Source organism: Lagopus leucura, unplaced genomic scaffold (genome assembly GCF_019238085.1).
Source record: "Lagopus leucura isolate 7727_CA_CO unplaced genomic scaffold, USGS_WTPT01 Super-Scaffold_100002, whole genome shotgun sequence".
In the NCBI taxonomy this organism is placed as follows: Eukaryota; Metazoa; Chordata; class Aves; order Galliformes; family Phasianidae; genus Lagopus; species Lagopus leucura.
Genome location: NW_024962263.1, coordinates 68355968 through 68374888, shown reverse-complemented (window position 1 = coordinate 68374888; position 18921 = coordinate 68355968). Strand labels below are relative to the sequence as shown.

Below are 18921 nucleotides of genomic sequence, written 5' to 3'. Positions count from 1 at the left end.
ATGTGTAGCAAACCCATGGTGCGGCTCACTTCCCACATGTTGTGATTTAAGAATTTGCTATTTCATGACATTTTCTAAAATTCAAGAACATTTCCCCTTACTGCTGAAAGTCTTCCCTACAGTTTGTTATAAATGGAAAGTAAAATAATCTGAAATCCAGCTGTACGCCGGGTGTGTCCGCCATAGAAAGTTGCATTTCATATCTGGTATCTCCAGAACCTGTGTGCTTCCAGGCTGGGGAAGAGGTAATCTTGTCTCATCACATCTCCTCGATTCTCTCTCATCATGGGTAAAATGTTCTTAACGCAAACTGCCCTCAGATCCACGTCATGCCTTTTTCCTTGCTGCATAGATTTTGGGCCTGAAGTTCATCAAAACTGCAGGCTCCCTTTTCTGTTAGGTTTGAACAAGGACTTCTCATGGATCTGTGTATTTGCTTTGTGGCTCCCACCTTGAGGAGAGTGGCCAGCTCCACTCTGGGTATTGCATTTTGCACTCAGACAGTGCTGGGCAGTGAGGAAAATTCTGTTTTTCCAAAAAGCTGGAGATAGGCTTCCTCTGCCTGCAGGCCAGTAGAAACCCATGGCAGCCACCTTAATGCCAGCAATGCTCTGCAGATGGTACAGCATCTACAGATAAGGGACTGATTGAATCTACAGGATCTCAAGAAGATTGATCTGAGGGCAAGTATCTCCGTCGCTTGCCCTCTCTATCTTATTAACTTTTCCTCTACTTGTATTTTATTCAGCCACAAGGTTAACACGCAGGATATACTCAGCATATCAATGGTGTTAACTACGTGTTGAATCAGAAAAACAATTTGAAGGTGTGATTGGAGCTTTCCTGAAGTGTGAGGGCAGATAGCAAGAGACTCCATCCCTGTGTGAGCAGAATGTGGGGTGGCTGAGACAGTGGATATGGTCTGTACCATGTGTGAGATGTGAGAGGCAACTAGAAACCTGTGTTGAACAGGTTTTTATGAACCTGAAATGTGCAGTGTATGAAGCACATGATTTTCATCCTCCACAGAGCATGTGAACTTTCAGCACTGTTTTCCCTTAAGGTACTTTGTTTTTTAACCTGAATTATGTTTGATTTTAACTTAATTTAAGGATGACTTCTGATACTTGCAGTGTGTGAGGAGAAAGAAGCATTTACCTAATGTGAAGACATTCAGGTAAGCTGTCAGAACAGTGTTTGCAGTGTTATCCTATAACAAAAGAATATTTTGTCCCTTAAGGGCACTACTCATTTTAGCTTCATCTTTTTCTTAACCTGGAAAAGAGGGGGTTTGCAGGAGGCAATGCAGTGCAGAGCTGGTCTGCTCTCACTGCTGAGGATCCCATGTCCCTGCCCAGATACCACCCAAAGCTGCAGGGATGGAATCGCCAGCACTGTGGTCTTAGGTCAGAAGTCAAACAGGAGTAAGCTGGTAACTAGGAGATCAAAATATTTTCCCTTCCTTTTTTAATGGGATGAGTCCATATTGTTCCCCCGCATGTCTCTGTTTGCTGTGATTTGTTTTATCATCATCTTATCATTCATGTTTGTGGTACGTTGGGTGTCTCTTTACAACGTGATGGAATTGTTTAAAATTCATCAGAGCACAGTCCTGGAGTGCGTGGGGCAATGAGGTGGAGAAGGCAGATGTGATGTGATTCAAGGACTCTGGCTCAGCTGATTGACCCTCTGTTTGACCACAATGATGTGAGTTGTGTAGCAATGAGATTTGTAAAGCACCAAAAATCAGATCTAGTTTATGAATCATGCCAGAGCTGTGGTCCTTGAGCCTGTGACTTTGAATGAGCTATTTTTCTCTTAGCTTCTAAGTCTACCAGCCTGGCCACCAATTAAATCCAAAGGATTTATGAAAAGCAGGGCTGCAGCTACTTCCTCAGGCTCAAGGAATCAAAGCTTTTTCCTAACAGTTTCTCAAATTTATGCTTCACAGGAACAGTGCACTTCAGGTAGCCCACCTCTGAGCAGCTCACCTTAAAAATGTGCTTTTGCAAGGGGAGGATGTTGCCTTTTCTAGCTACCCATACCTTTGTGTCAGTCACGAGCATGCTCAGTGTCCTTGGCTTCACGAGAACGTGTCCTCCCTTGGTAGTACAACACTTCAAGAACTTCAAGAATTTTCATTTCATAGAAAATGCTCAGAAGACATAAAAGGATGTTCTAATCACCACAAAGAAGGAAAAAATGAATCATAGAATCGCAGAATCATAGAATCACAGAATGGCCTGGGTTGGAAGGGACCTCAAGGATCATCAAGCTCAAACCTCTCTGCCGCATACAGAGCCACCAACCTCCCCATTTAATACTATACCAGGCTGCCCAGGGCCCCATCCAATCTGGCCTTGAACACCTCCAGGGACAGGGCATCCACAACCTCTCTGGGCAGCCTGTTCCAGCACCTCACCACTCTCTCTGTAAAAAATTTCCCCCTGACATCCCACCTAAATCTCCCCTCCCTCAACTTAAAACCACTTCCCCTTGTCCTGCTGTTATGTACTCTTCCAAAGAGTTGGCTCCCCTCCTGTTTGTAGGCTTCCTTTTCATACTGGAAGACTGCAAAGAGGTCACCCTGCAGCCTTCTCTTCCCCCGGCTGAACAAACCCAGCTCCCTCAGCCTGTCTTTGTAGGGGACATGCTCCAGCCCTCTGATCATCTTTGTGGCTCTCCTCTGGAGGTTTTCTGTAAACAATAAAGAAAAAGCAAAAGACAAGAAAAAGGTGGCTGTAGGAGGCCACCCAGCAGGCTGAGTATGGGCATGTGTGTATGTCCCAGCTTGAGAAGATGCTGCTGCAGCTGTGCCACCCCTTTCTGACTCCTGCAGGACTGCAAGAGCCTTCTGTGCCAAGGAACTGGTGTTGTGAAGAAAGATTGAGGATGACAGCTCTGTAACTGCTGGTATTGTACTGAGCACGTTCCCTGTAAAACGTGCTGGCTGTGATCCTCCTTGCCTTGGGAGGCGCGGATTTGTGCGCACTCTGTTCCCTGCAGTGTTCTCTGTGTACGACACTCGTTGCTCATATTTCAGTGAGGGCTTCTTGTGAAGCTTTGTGTGCTAAGTGCTCCTGCTGCTGATGGGCACCAGCACAGAGCTTTGTGCAGAGGTGCATGGTGGCACTCACTGACAGCACGCAGTGGCCTGCAGAAGCAGGGCAGAACGTTCTCAGTTGCTGCAAGCCATGCTGCCAGGTGTCAAGAGATGTGAAAAGCCAGCAGCTGGTGATCAGCCCATGTGAATGGTGACAGAAAAGATTCCTGCTCAAAAGTGTCCCAGTGGCTACTGGAGGCAGATCCCTGTTGACATCCATACTGACCATAACTCATATACTGGTTTCTCCACCTTTCTGGCTATTCTGCTTGTGCATCTGTGCACCTTCAGTACCACAGCAGAATACTTTTATTCAGTGTTGCCAGTGTAGTGAGTGTATCTTAAACCCTATCCCACCTATTGTACATCTGCAAACATACATGTACAACTTATCTGGTAAGCTGCCAGATGCTGGTTCATTTTACTTCTCCGTAAGACCTTCATGCAGTGAAAGCTCATGTGAGTGCAGGCACTCATCTCCCTAGGTTCCTTGTGTCACTGGGGAGAAATGCATCTCCAAGGGTGATTCACATGGCCTCTATGGGATGAATCATCCTGGAGGTCCCTGCTTAACTCTGCTTCATTCCCTTTGGGGAGCAAACATGGCTGCTTTAAGTGAGGGGAAGTTGATGCTATCTGGGGCCTGGCACTCAGTTGTCATGTCACGTAACAGCATAACAGAGATGAAGAGCTTGATCTTCAAAGAGAAAAAAAACAGCAATATTTTTCCTTTTTTCTTTCTCTCCTTTTGGAAAAGTGAAAAGTGCGTGCTGAAAGACAGCAGAATAAAGCTGTGTAAATAAAAGAGGTGCCATTGTTCAAATAAATAGACATTAATTAAGCTTGAGTGTATACAGCATCTTCCTAAAAGGCATTTTGTCCGGCTCCAACCCGCTTACATTCTGGTGCTGGGGAGTGAGTGTGTATTGCTGATAAACACAAGCCGGGAGCCAGAAAATCCAAACAAGACGGTGAATCACTGAGCCATCACATGAAGCATCACTTCACTAGGTGCTGGTGCAGCAACAGCAAAACTGTCCTGAACTGGTGGCACTGGTGGGACAGAACTGTAAATGCAGAGAGCAGACGGCCATTGCATCCCTCTCAACAAACCATATTTACCTGTGGTTTCATTGCTGCTCTTCTCCATTGCAATAAACAGAGAATAAGGGAGGGTTAAGATACCCAGTTACCATATTCCTTGGTCTTGATTCCTTGATTTGCCTGATCTTGCTTTGGCCCAATCCCTGCTCCAGTAGGGACACCCAGAGCAGGGGATCCAGGTCTATGGCCAGGTGGCTTCTGAAGGTCTCCAGAGGCAGCCTCTGGACACAGTGCTCTGGCACCGCACAGCACAGCAGTGCTGCCTGGTGCTCAGAAGAACCCAATGTGCTCCAGTGCGCACCCGTGGCATGTTGTCTACACAGGCTGAATTCAGCCATGTGTCACCTGCACCTGAACCAGGGGTCATCACCCTTTCTCAAGTCAAAACTGTTGTGAGGGTAGGATAGATCAGAGCTGCACCTCAGTCACTCCTCACAGACCTCAATCTGGGACCCTTCACCACCTTTGTAGCCCTCCTTTGAACACTCTGTAATAGTTCTATGTCTTTCTTATATTGTGGTGCCTAAACTGCATGTAGTACTTGAGGTATCCACAGACTTTCCTACCTCTGCCAGGGCTCCTCTCACTTCCCATTAGGCCCAGGACACCACTGCAGGCCCCAGGGCAATCAGTGATGCTACCCAGGCATTAGCTATGTCCCATGTAGCAGGGAGGCCTGCACCTAGATAACGGGCTCCACTGGCAAGAAACCAGGAGGAGTTTCACAATCCAATGTTTATGTGGGTTGTAAAGCAAAGCAAATCAGCATGCATGGGAAATGAGGCTCCTTTCCCACTCTAGGCAGAGTTATCATGTAGATAAACACAATCAGAAAGGAGACTGGTGGATGATAGCTGGTGAATGTGTGCCCATGCATGGAGAATAGGAGAAAATGGCAATAAAAGCTGACAGGCAGTGATGATAGTTGGAGCAAACCTCCCTGGAAAGTGAGGGACCAAATGCGGGGAGCCCTCTGATCGTATAGCTCTGTTTTTTGTCAAATGTTGAGCTTGGGGACCTGAAAGTCAAGAACTGACGTCACATGGAAAGTTTCTGAAGTACCGTCAGGCTTTTGAGTCCTTTCTTCATATTTCTGTGGAAGTTCAAACAGTATCACCCAGCTGCCCTGAGTCTCAGTAATTATTGTTGGTTGCACTTGTGGTTGGACCAAAAGAGCTTTTTGTGGATTTCTATTCCGCAGTTCCAATGATCAGAAGCCCAGTCTATTCTGATGAAGTTTCCAACCTATGGTTTGCATGGTGCATAATTACCAATCATTAAATATCACCATGATTTTCTACTGTAAAAGCAAGAGGCATTTGTTATGGAATAACGTGGCTCCAGCATCTGAAGTGGAGACCATTACTTTGAGCCAGACTCAGCTGTGGACTGTGATGTGCCACAAAGATCCCTGCTGCAGAAACGGTCTATGCTGGTACCACTACTCTGAAGACGTTTTTAGCTCTGTATTCGAGGAACATTTATGGCTAAATCACATCCTTCTATTATTAGCATTTCATGAATTTGTTTTATTTGCATTGATTCCAATTGAAAAGCAAATGTATTTATGTCAATCATGACTTCATCCCGTTCCCTGGACAGTTATCAGGAGAATTCTTTAACGTCACTGAAAGCATGGGTGGGAAATAAGCCCTCCTTTTTCTAACTTACTGAAATGATTCACTTTCACAATTTGTTCTTTGTTATTGTTGTCTTTTTTTTTCCTACAGCTGACACTCTCTTTAACTGTTGCTGTTGTGTTTTTTATTCTCTCCAGTTAACGAGACTAAAAAGTAACTTGTTATTTATTATGAGCCTATCTGCACTGCTTTCTTTGGCTGCTTATTTTTCACTCTTTGCTTGGTATTTCAATTGTGCCACTTTCATGCATTAATGAGAAAGTACCTTTTGGTCACCAATTGCAGTTATAAAAGCTCTGCTGAGCACGGATATGGAGCACACCTCCCTTTTGGTACATCAGAATCCAGATTATCTGCAAGTAATAGACTAAAGAGGGGTTTCCTAATGAGGCAGCTGATTAAAGGCAATCCTATTCCCCGGCAGCTCTAATGCCATCCTTACTGCTTTCTTGCACACAAGAACATACTGGGGATCCTCCCCGTCCTTGTGCTCCATCACCAGAGGATTGTGTTCTTTTTTTAGCGATCAGTTGTAGGACTGTAAAAATCTGCTGTGGTGTAGGAGAAAAGAAGTTGACAGAACAAATTCAGCACCCTTTGCAAGCTACCAAGTCTGCTCCTCTGTGGTGCAGTGGCTCTTTTGTTAAGCATTTTTGAGTTGGGGAGCACTTTCAGGAACATACTTCTTTGATCCTGTTTCCCATTAAGTAAATCAAGTTTTATTATCCCTTAATTTCTGAGTTTTTCTCCCATTTTCCATTTAAGATCCGCAGCAGCTCTCCCCAGGCAATTCTTAATTTATCTTCCTCATACCTCCAATTTCAGCATACTTTCTTATGCTACCTCTCTCACCTGGTGTGAAACTTCTCACCCAGTCATTGGACTGAAGCAGGAAAGCCAAAGCAAATCTGGAGGCATGAGCTGCTGTACATAAGCCATCAGTCCCATTTCTGCGGATCTAAGTCAGCTTTGCTATATTTTTTCCTTTTTTATGATGGTTGCTCAGTGAGCTGCTTGTGGCTGCCTGTGCTGCAGACATGGATGGTGACACAGGAACAGGTACATGAGCCTTGCAGTAGCTGTGGGTATCTAACTGTCCTGCCCAGCATCATGCCTATGCCCCAAAACATTTCTGTCCGTTGCAGAGCTGGTAGCTTGTGCTACTGAGGGACTGAGAGTTTCCAAGAGACCAGTCAACACAGACGGATGTGAGAAGTGCAGAAAAATGTAACACACTGCTGTGATGTGGAGGGAAGGAGGGTGGCAAACTGGATCCATTGTCTTTGCAACTAACAACTAACAACTAACTAGTAGGAATGTGGTCTACTATACCAGGTCCTCTAAAGGGAAAAAAGGGAAAAATGAAGATACACTCTTCTGTTGAATTATAGGGAACAAGTGTACTTTAGACACAGCACTCAATTTCTGGTAAAATAAATCTGAATTTTGCTCTTCTTGCTTTTCTAAACATTTTCCCCCCTTGTATTTTCCTCTTCCAAACTGATTCAGACCTACTCTAAGCACCACCCTCACACTAGATGGTGATTCAAGGAGCTACTTTTGCCTTCATGTACATAAATGTAAAATAGCTAGTTAAGTACTAGCTATAAAGCACTCCTGTTTTATATTTGATGGATTCCTACCTAATTGCAACAAGCACCACCTGGTCAAACTGTGAGTGGCCAAAGAGAGATGGCAGTGTGAAGTTTACTTCTTCCTGCAGAGAGCATTCCTTTAAGACATGATTATTGAAGCACAGAACGGATAATATTCAAACATGAGATCACTCTCAGTTTAATATTGCAGCAGCCAGAAGCATCCAAGCCCTCGTGTTTTTACGACAGCACCTGGCCTTATGGTTATTCTCTTCTTGTGCTGTGTCTCAGGCAGTTTTTGTTGCAGAAATGTTGATGGGCAAAGAGTGTGAGAGGACAGAGCGGTTCAGGATCACAGAGCCCCGCATCAGACTGCAGGTTTGGAAATGCAAGCCCATGGTCAGCCTTATTGGGTAGGGCTCCGTTCATGATTCTTTAATTAACCTACTCTTATCCCTGGTAAGCAAATAGGGCATGTATTGTGGGATCCCTGGAGAGCTGTGTTTTCTTTACCTTGAATTCTATGAAGACGATGCACAAGATGAAGTCTGACAATTCCTGATCTATCACTAACCATAACTAAATGCAAAGCCTTTTCTGACCGATTTATTTCCGCTGTCTGTGCTTTCTGCCATAATACAAGTTAAACACGTGGGTAAGACTTTAGAGCCTACAGTTCTGCTGGCATCCATATTGCCATAAATCTCTGCAGCCCTGTGATGGACAGGTTTTGCGTTTCTATAGGGGGTGACAAGTGACAGGCAACATAAAGAGACCTTGAACCCTTTGAGGGTGCAGCACGCAGCTCTGCAGCTATCCACTCCCCTACATCATTTTGTACATTTTGTAAAAAGTAGGAGCAACTTCAGAGCTTGGTGTACTGACAGCACGAGAGCAAAGTGCTCTGTTTTGAGAGCCACTGGCCTTGCCATAAACATTCCCTGACGGAGGCTGTGCCGTGTTTTGCTGTGCTGTACAGTGAGCACAAGCAGCCGCTGTGTGCATCCTACGCAGAGGTGCAGGGCTTGGGGCCAGGGCAGTCGCTGCTGAACACAACTGATCCAAAATCAAGACACAGTTTGGTTCAAGCCTCCACCCAGTACATCTCAATAAGTAATTTCTGCATACAGGTGAGTGTGCGTGACTTTGAGAAATGCTCTTGGCCCTTTGAGAATGGGCTCAAAAGATCCCTGAAAATCCTCATGAAAGATGCAGAAGTGCAACAAAGCTGAAGGGGAAAGAAAGCAGGCATATCTCAGTGGAAGAATTTCATAAAAGTCCTCTTTATCACAGGAAATATAATACACTTGGCAAGGCTTAAGCAAGACATGAAAATGCAGAAGTCTGTGACATGAGTGCCAGGCAGCACCGGGGGAAGGGGTGTCCCACCCTGCACAGCAATGGTGCTGAAGCTTGGCTGCAGCCATCATGAAATGAAACGCTATTTTCCCAGCTCAGAAACAAAGCTCTTCAGACTTTCTAAGTGCAGAGTGAGAAGGGCACTCACCGGTTGGTTAGGGGACTAATAGAATAACTAGGAAAATGCAAAAATAAGGAAAAAGAGTAGGGGTTCTCCATAGACTTCTATATAACTGATGGTATCCCTACCAAGTGGTTTGTGGAGGTTTATTACTCCACTCAGTCAATCGAGAAGAAATTTCCACACACATTGTTAGAAATGTCACAATTTGAGGAGCAGGCTCATGCTTTGTGGCACATACACTATATAGCCATCTCTCCTAATAAACTACAGATGGAATCAGCGCTGTACTGCCCAGGCTCTGTGCTCTCTAATTCACATCCATCTTTGCCAGCGTCCAGCTGGAGCAGCACTCAGTCTGTGGGCAGCTGTTCTGCTGTTGAGCCCTTGCAGGAGGAGTGCTACAGCAAGAGGTGGGAGATGTCTGGGCAGTGACTGGAAAGGTGACGGAGAAAAAATAGGATTGTATGTTTTGGATCCCTTTAAAAGACAAAAAGCCAGCAGAATAATATTCATGCTTGTGAGATAATTTTAAAATAACATTCAGATATTTTGTTCCAGAAAAACGTCTTGTCCAGTGGGGAGTTAAACGCATTTTGCAGACAGAGAACATTACACATTCGCTGCATTTAATGCATTAAGGAAACATGTAGTTTTAAAAACATCATTAATCCTACTAGCATTTGAATGCAAAATTGAGTGAGATGGAAGGGCACGTTTTTTTTAATTTTTCCACTTGCCTGTTTTCCTCATGTAAGACCCAAATGTGTTTATTTTACTGGCAACACAAAGACAATCATATGATTTCAAGTAAGTCTTTTGAGGCTGTTTGTGAGTTTTTGCTTTTCTGCATGTCTGCTCCCTCCCAGCTGGGGGTTGGCTGTTGGATGGAAAGGCCAACCACGTCACGGAAAAGCCCTGTCTCCGATCAGATGGGCTTAATATAAACCAGATTCGCTGAGGAGGAATTAAAGAGGCAGCCCGTAAGCGGGAGGGGATTTACTCCAGCAGAGCAGCTCAGTGTAGCACAGCCCACGGAGCAGAGAGCAGCACGAACCCGGAGCTGACGGCGCAGACGGACGCACACAAGTAAGGCTGCTCTGGCTACAGTGCCTTGGGTTGTGTGTCTGTGGGTTTGTTGTGGCTTTGTAGACCCACACAGCTAAGTGCAGTGCGTGCCGTCAAACCTGGGCTTGGACTGAGATGTGCAGGGGTGACTTAGAAGTGTTTGTCTCATTAGGGTTTGTTTAATGAAGGATGATAGCTTGTTAGGGAAGAAATCATGATATGTTCATGACCGCGACCGTGATTGTTTATTGGCAGTCATCATTTATTTGGGCTCTGATGTGTAACTGATTTGGAATTGCCTTTTCTCATCTGGTCTTTTCAGTGGGGAAGCTGAAAGAAAGTAATGCATCGTAAATAAAACTGCGGTTAATATTTGACTTGGTGAAGCGGGCTTTGCTTGCTGCCTAGTTTCTTGTCAGTTGTATTTCTTGTTGGCAAAGTTATTGCATCTGGGACTGTGCAAGTAATCTAGTTTTGCCACTAAGCACTGTGTGTCACAGAGAAAATACTGCGAGTGCTGTAATATGTTCAGATAGAAAGTGGCTTTGGTTTGCTTATTGTCTAGCCTGATCTACATTCATTCTAAGAAGTTTTCAGATAGCTTGTGTGAAAAGGAGTAGTGGTTTGTACATGTTGTTTTTATGTGTTGCTGTGCTTATTTTCATTCACCGCTTATTATTCAAGTTTGAGAGTTCATTTCATGGGCAGCTCTCCTGCATACTGACATGGAAAAGAGAGCTGATAAAATTCAGATACACTCCAAAAAGCAGAATGTCCGAATAACCATCACTCTGAGAACTGGGACGCATCAAAGTAACATTCCTAAAAATGGTAGCTGGTGGTCCATGAGAATGACATCACTGTGCTCTGCCTCCAACCAAGGCAAAATTAAGTTTGCTAATTTAAATGTAATTAGGGGCCATGCTAAAGTTGGAAGAGCTAACCTGTTAGCCAATTGTGCAATAATGAAGTTGCTGTAGTTGCAATAAATGAAGCATCTGTAAATCTGTAAATGAACTTTCTGCCAGTGCCACCTTCTGTAATGGCTTGAACTTACACCTCCTCTAAAAAGTCATTGGACTTGGTTGTGTCCCTGTTAGCAGACAGAAAGCCATTGTTTCAAGCTTGTCCTGACATGTCCAGATGAGACCCAAAGATGTGCTTGCTTTCATGGCTTTCCTCTCCTATGAGAGCTGTGTAAGGTTTTGAGTTCAATGGGTCCCTCTGCTTGCACCAGGAGGCAGGAGGGAAGAGAGCAGTGCCTGCAGGTGCTGCCCATCTCTTGACGGGAATACAGCCTTGTGTGAGCTTTGCTGAGTGCTTCCCTGCCCAGGCACTTAGCATTGCAGGAAGCGTGTACAGGCTAAAGAAAGATGGATAGGATTAGTGTATGGGGGTGGTATCATCCCTAGGAAAAAGCCTCTGACTCACTAGCTAGAAATATTCCTTTGTGTATTAGCAACTGCAAAAGAGTGTGAAGTCTCCTTTTTTGTTGTTGCATATTGGATCCCTGTAGAAGAGCAGGACCAACTGCTTTGAGTTAATAAGGTGTTGGTGCATTTGTAAGAATTTTGTGGATAAAGTGTGTGGCTTCCATATTTCTCAGCAGGGGTAAAAAAATGACCCTCAACAACGTTACCATGCGTCGCACCCACCACAGCAGCCTGCAGCAGCAACAGCAGCGATGGAGCATCCCTGCTGATGGGAAGAACCTGCTGGTCCAGAAGGACTCCAATGAGTACAACGCGCAGAAGCGATACACCATCAGCCCTGATGAATACTACAGAAGAAGCTGGTCCTCGGAGTCATCTGACTCTGTCATCTCCTCTGAGTCCTGCAGCAACTGCTACAGAGTGGTGCTGATAGGGGAGCAAGGTGTGGGCAAGTCGTCGTTGGCCAACATCTTTGCAGGGGTACACGACAGCATTGACAGTGACTGCGAGGTGCTGGGAGGTAGGTCACTATGCTCTGGGGTCTGCGTTTGCTTGCCATCAGCCATGGCAGCAGAAATTGGCATGGAAAATCAGAAAGGTCATTTAATCTAAAATTGACGTAGCAAACATCTGGATCTGATTGTCAAAACCAATTCCAACACATGCATCTCTCTTAAGAAAACAAGAATGAGCAAAACAAGCTACAAAGAGGATGATACTCTCTAACAACAACATAAAGCCTCTGTAAGGGAGCAATACAGATTCTCATGCTCTTTTGTTTCAAAGAATCTGTTGGAAGCTGCCATTCAGTATTCATTCTAGTCCAACTCTTGAGTCACCACAGGACCATCACCAGCTTTCTACAGGGCAAAGAAAAACTAGGACCTTTCCCTGTGGTCCACAAGAATGTAGCGCTCAGAAATAACATGTAATGAAAAATAAAAAAGCCCTATCCAATTCTCCAAAACATTTGCCATTGTCTGTCATCTCAGCCTTACATATAAATATATTGTGTCAGCATAGGCTGTAGGGAGTCTGAGCAAAATATGTCTACCCCTCATTTTATGTTCCTCTGTGTTGGTGAGGATTTTGAAACTTAGTGCCAAAGTCAATGCAGAAGGTGAGGCTGTGGCACCCAGCCATGAGGCATACTGTGTGAGCAAGGTGCTGTGGGTCATGCAGCGATGGAAACCTGCTGTGGTCCTAAGAACACAAGTGCTGCCATCTTGGGAACACTTGCAAGCTTCTGGCTGTTATTGCTGTTCAACACACACTGCTGTTCAACACACTCCTCTATCTGTTCCCATTGTGTTGGTGCCCGTGCTAGCATGGAGTGTTACTGAGCTTTTTTTCCAGCCTTCGGTGGAGCTTGGATGGGACAGCTTTTCTTGTTCTTATGCCAGAATTTGCTTTGCACGTCCTTGTCAGATGGTTTCCTTCTCCTTCATGGGAAACAGTATGGATTTTTCCTTCATTTGCACTCCCAGCAATATTGCTTGGAGTGTAGCCATGACAAGTTTTCAAGGCCAGGTTTATGGAAGTATCAGAAAACCTGCTGTTTTATTTTTCCTATTTTAATATCAACTTCAAATGAAGCATGAGATGAACTAATTGCTCACTTGCAGTCTGTTTTATATCCTATTGAAGTCCCATTGGATTGTCCAAAGTGCAAATAATTTCTGAGTATGACCATCTGAGGCACTGGAACAGGTTGCCTAGAGATGTGGCGGATGCCCTGTCCCTGGAGACATCTAAGGTCAGGCTGGATGGGGCTGTGACCAACCTGATCTAGCTGTAGGTGTCCCTGTTAATGGCAAGAGAGTTGGACCAGATGGCCCTTAGAAGTCCCTTCCTTATGATTCTATGATTCTCTGATCAGGGCAGAACATTTTCAAGTAGTGTGGTTATGTACTTCTCAACCTCTCCCTGTGTCACAGAGAACAAAGAAGTAGTCCTCTAAATGTTGTCCTCTGATGCAGATGGATCTTGTTCCCATGCCAATGCTTAATCAGTCAAAGAAACTATTCTCCAAACTTGAGCTTACAAACTGGAAATAAGAGATGATGGTTCCAGGACAGCAAATTCACAGAGGGAAAACAGCTGCTCTGAGGGATTAGTTTTGCAACCAGCTATAAGATTCATCTAACCCATGAATGCAGATGCTCCTCTTGATTAGCTTTGTACTTCGAATCCTTCCATTTTAAGCTGTGTCAAGCCTGTGCTCTTGTTTACAAAGTTTGATTTTATTTTAAATATAGGACATTTTTTGACTCAGACTTTTTCATGGTTGTAGATTCCTGGCTTCGAGGAAAGCCTGTGATTATAGTTTGGGGGAAAGTTCACTCTGCTAATACCTAGAAGAAACTGTATGAGGCAGGAGTTAAGGCATGGTCCTATCTACAAGCATGGCTGGAACAGATTCCTTACACAGTGCATGGAAAGATGCAGTACACTGAGAAGCCCTAAGCCCAGCATTGCTCACTGGTTGGAACACAAGACTAGAGAGGGATTCAAGCCTCATACTGCTCATCCAAATGCCCTTGGATCTGGGGGGAAGAAGGATTAGTATTTGAAGCGGAAACTAGACTGAGAATTTCACAGCAAGGATTCATTGTGATTGAGTGGGAACAGATCTCCAGATCTAGGCAGAACTTAGTAATGTGGTATTTATAATCTAGATATGGGTCCTTTTGGTTTCAGTACAAAATAAATACTGCTGTGGTTTGTTGATTGCTTTTCTTTTTGACATCAAAGGTAATGTTGGAAACTGTGAAATGGGGAAGAAATGGGATGCAGCAGTCATTTCAGTCTCTAAAACTCAACGGTTCCTGCCTCACAAACTGCCCTCTTTGCTTGGTGGGCTGTTAGCTGCATTGCTCTCAACTGCAGTGTCTGTTCACCCGTGAACTGTCCCTGCTAAAGTGAAAGCAAATATTTTCCATTACTTAGCCTCACTGGACTCTGCTACTCCCGTGGGGCAAATGTTCAGCCTTTGGTTATTTCTTCCACTGGTTCTATTTTCTGTCTCACATAAGATAAAGAAAATATCAACCAAAATAATGAACATCTCTTTTTCTGATCTTTCTATCTCCTTCACATATCATGGAAAGTAAGACAACCAGTAATGAACAGAAGGCAGGTTTAGTGCTGATGGAAATGTGGAAAGAACTGAACATGAGCCAGCACAAAACTTGGCTCACTAACTTGAACTGTGAAAAAATTATACTTAGTAAGCTATTTGTGGTTTTTTTTTTTTATAATGTACGTGATGTCACAAAATAATATGTTACCAATGTTTCTATTTTTTTCTTACAGAAGACACATATGAAAGAACCCTGATGGTGGATGGGGAGAGTGCAACGATTGTACTGCTCGACATGTGGGATAACAAGGTATGACATTTATTTGTATATACTAGTCAAATGCCAAAACAAAAGTACATATGAATGAGGGCTAGTATAAAAAGTAGTTATCTTTTGGGAAAGAAAATATGTCTTTCTATACTTCAGCATCAGGGAAAACACAGCATCAATATCCTCCCCATAGCAAACCAGGCATGCATAACGACTGTAGTGTGAGGCTGAGAAGAGCAAACCTTCTTTATTTTTTTAATGAAAAAACAAAACATTCAAGCCATTTTCTAAACACTGTTCATTCCAATCTAAATCCAGTATAATGAATTATCAGGGGCAAATTTCACCCTCCTTTATGCTGAAGTATTCATGTGGTCACAGCTTTGGAATTGCTTTTAGTACAACTGTGATTCAAACCATATCCAGTGCAGTTACAGCAGGAATGTGTTTAGATTCTCCAATGTTATATTTTCTAAGCAAAATCTGCCCTGGGCATAATGATGTCTGACTGTTTGCTTTGAACAGCGTGAAGGAGAATGGATTCGAGACCACTGCATGAAAGTGGGAGATGCCTACTTGATTGTCTACTCCATCACAGACCGAGCAAGCTTTGAAAAAGCTTCTGAACTCAGAATACAGCTCCGCAGGGCTCGGCAGAGAGAAGATATTCCCATTATTTTGGTTGGCAACAAAAGTGACCTTGTCAGGTGCCGCGAAGTTTCAGTAGCAGGTAAGGGAAATGATGAGGATAAAAACCTTGTAAGCGTAAGAGCCACACAATAGCTGTTGAACATTACAATGGTTGGAGTACACTGTGATCAGGACCAGGCAACAAAAGAGCAATAAAACAGAGGGCTGAAAGAGAGGACAGAGGGCCGGGAAAGGTCTGCCAAGTCTTTAAGTCTCCACTAGCTGCATGTCAGATAATCTCTTTCCCAAATTTAAATTCCTTCATAAAAACAGCTTGAATTTTTTCCTTTCCAGCTTCTCGTGTAAGACCACTTAGATTGAGCTGACCACAGGAGATTGAGCTGAAAGCTGGGAACAGCTTAGGTTTCCAATTTCTGCTGCCAAAGATTATCTCCTTGTTTAACCAGGTCCTCCTCTTATCTGAAGTTTTACTCCCTGATGAATTAAAATTCTCTCTCACCCTTCATTTCACTGGCCTGGTCAGGTGCTGCACAGCCTTTCAGGACAGATCTGTCTGGTGCCTTGCTCTGAGATGCTAAAGCAGCCATCCCTCTGCTACATGCGAATGACTAAAGAGCTTGTGCTGTGCTCCCAAAGCTTGAGCAGTCCTAAGCCCAGAAATAGGAATAGAAAGATACCTGGGAAAGCTACTGCTGACCCTCAAGCTCTTCAGACAGTAGAATCTCTTCTTATGCAGACTTCCCCAAGGTTTAGGTGACATAACACATGGAACCTCATTAGATAATCTCTTCTTGGCCAGAGTACACAGGAAACCTGGGTTTCTTGGCTCAATGTTTTCTTCTCTCTGCAGCTATCTTGCCTATTTCCCAATTGATCTAGACTTTTGTTTCACTGGGATAGGTTCCTCTGTTTGCTGTCAAGGTTGCTCCAAGTGAAGGATTTGAACAGAGGTAGCTCATCAGGAAGCCAGAGATGACAATGCTCCTTCTCATGTCTCTCTGGCTTACTTGAAAAGTCCTCTGAAAGATTTAGCCTTCCTGGCAATGAGTTTCCAGCAAGTTAGAAGACAGCATGAATTGGCTTGCATGTTAAAGACATCTGCCAGGGCTAGTTTATACTTAAACAGTTTGAGATAAGAACTGTGATTTCAGATATACCTCTGAAGTTATGGACACAGTTCTGCCTTTAAGGATTTGGTACTTGTGATTGTTCACACCAAGTCTGGTGTTGTTTGAAGACCCTGGATTGTACACGTGGTCTATGGAGGGTGCTTGGGCCCTGCCTCCTCTGCTAATGAGAGCTGTGCTGGGCTCATGAGGGGCGCTGCTGTCACCCTTTAATGTGACTTGTGGAAGTCTGCTCGTATGACGACCAGGTGATTTTGAGTCATGGCTGACGTCTCCACCCCGTCAGTGCATGTCAGCCAGCTCCCTCCCTTCACAGCCAATGGTGAGAACCAGCCTTCTTCAGGAGATTGGCCTCCCTCACTGCCAGGGGATTGTGACACAGAGCAGATGAATCACAGCCTACCAGGCAGCATTAGATGATTAAAGACTTATCCGTGGCTATATTAGGCTTGAGGGATTCCCCTGGTGCCACTGACTACCCCCTTGTGACAGCCCACAGCCATATTGCTTCTTTCTGGTTCATGGCATTTCATGACCGATCCCCGTTGTGATTTTGCAGAGGGCCGAGCGTGCGCTGTTGTGTTTGACTGCAAGTTTATCGAGACCTCGGCAGCCGTGCAGCACAACGTGAAAGAGCTCTTTGAAGGCATCGTGAGGCAAGTGCGGCTCAGGAGGGACAGCAAGGAAAAGAACGAGAAGCGGCTGGCTTACCAGAAACGGAGGGAGAGCATCCCGAAAAAAGCCAGGCGGTTTTGGGGCAAAATAGTTGCCAAGAACAACAAGAACATGGCCTTCAAACTCAAGTCCAAGTCTTGTCATGACCTATCGGTACTTTAAGAATGTTGGACTCTGCCAGAGCTTGTGGCATTTTGTGGACATTATCGAACTCTGTTGTGGGAAATAATCTATATTAGATTGGGCTATGAAAATGACTTAGATTCACAGTTGTGATTGTGATGATACGTGCTGACATAAGAACAGCACAGTGCATGGAAATATCTCTCTTTCATTTTCTTTGGTAGTTTTGTAAGAAAAGTATAAACCCGAATGACCCAAAATTGTGCTGGGAGAGCATTCCGGAATATACCTATTTCTTCTCCACTCACCTTTGGATAATAGCTTACGAACCTCAAACTGTCATGACTTGGGAAGTCAATACTACGCTCTTTACTCTTTCTCACTGTAATTACTTGTTTAATTTTTATTCTTTTTCTTTTTTGAAAATTGTGTAAAGAATTGAGGAACTGACTAGGCATTGATCCCTCGCCAATTGGCTGGTCAGGCTTGAGCACCCACAGCTGAAAATATGCATTGTTGTAGAATAGCCATCCAAACACTTCTTTTTACTATTTCAAGGATTGGTTTCAATGAGTTCACACATCTCTTACTTTGAAAATATTTAAAGGAAAAATCTTATAGTCAAATAAATTTTCCTCTCATATTTCTATGTTAGGGGCCTGTTTAAAACTCATAGTCAAAATAAAATTAAAGCACAAGCTTAATCAAAGTACATCAAGTGCAGGATGCCAAACCTTTATAAATCACCTGAGCTTTTTTAAGAAACCACACGGACTTCTTGTATCCAGTCTTGGCCTTTCTCTATGCCAGAGCTATGCTGTATTTATTGTTGTGCAAAATAACAAGCATTTTAATGTTGAGGGGAAATGTATTTATTACCAAGTTTCTTAAAGAATAATGTTAATTTTATTACTGTTTTCTATCTAATACCTTTTTTCAGATATGCAAGTTTTTACTTACATGCCTTGTAATAAAACAAATAAAATATATGACTGCCTTTGAGACTCAGTGGGAAATCCCTGATAATCCTTTCAAGTTGAGAAAAATATTTTGAATGCTTGGGAAGATTCCTGCCTGACAAGGACGGGGAGGATTCCTTGTGTCTCTGAACACAGAGGCTACTTAACAACCCAGAGCCACTAAGCAAGGATCACCTGCAGTCTCAAAGCTATTTGTGCTCCCTCGTGTGCAAATAGGTTGAGGTGCCAAAGATAAAAATAAGCCATTCTTAAAAAAATGTATGTGTCCCTAAGTCTGAAAGCACTTCAGAACCAGCAGCTTGCTTTTTGGGTCTAAATAAAGCAAAATGCTACGTTTGAGTTAGATGCCCTAATCTTCAGTTTATGTTGGACATAATGATGTTAGCACAGATTTCCCTCCTGACTATGCCAGTTTATATGGGCACTCCTCAGAGTTTCAGGTAGATGTAGAGTCATTCTGTTTTACCAACAGATAGCTCAGAAAAGTCAGATCTGCAGCCTGGCAGCTCATTTTCATTGTGGATGAATGCAAGAAAAGGAGACACAGTAGGATGAAGACTGCCTTCCACATTTCAATCTGTGCAGCTTT

General features: G+C 43.9%; 1 protein-coding gene across 2 annotated transcripts; it reads left to right on the top strand.

Annotated features, from left to right (window-relative positions):
* The first annotated feature begins 9883 nt into the window (after positions 1-9883).
* GEM (GTP binding protein overexpressed in skeletal muscle) lies at positions 9884-18341 on the top strand. 2 transcript variants are annotated; one of them, XM_042870134.1, is made up of 5 exons: positions 9884-10011; positions 11600-11943; positions 14739-14815; positions 15302-15506; positions 17114-18341. In XM_042870134.1, exons 2-5 carry the CDS (start codon positions 11610-11612, stop codon positions 17389-17391), a joined length of 894 nt encoding a protein of 297 aa, XP_042726068.1. In that variant the 5' UTR covers positions 9884-10011; positions 11600-11609; the 3' UTR covers positions 17392-18341. The 2 variants fall into 2 exon arrangements, with proteins under 2 accessions (XP_042726068.1, XP_042726067.1); XM_042870133.1 differs by having other exon boundaries at positions 11597-11943.
* The last annotated feature ends 580 nt before the right edge of the window (positions 18342-18921 follow it).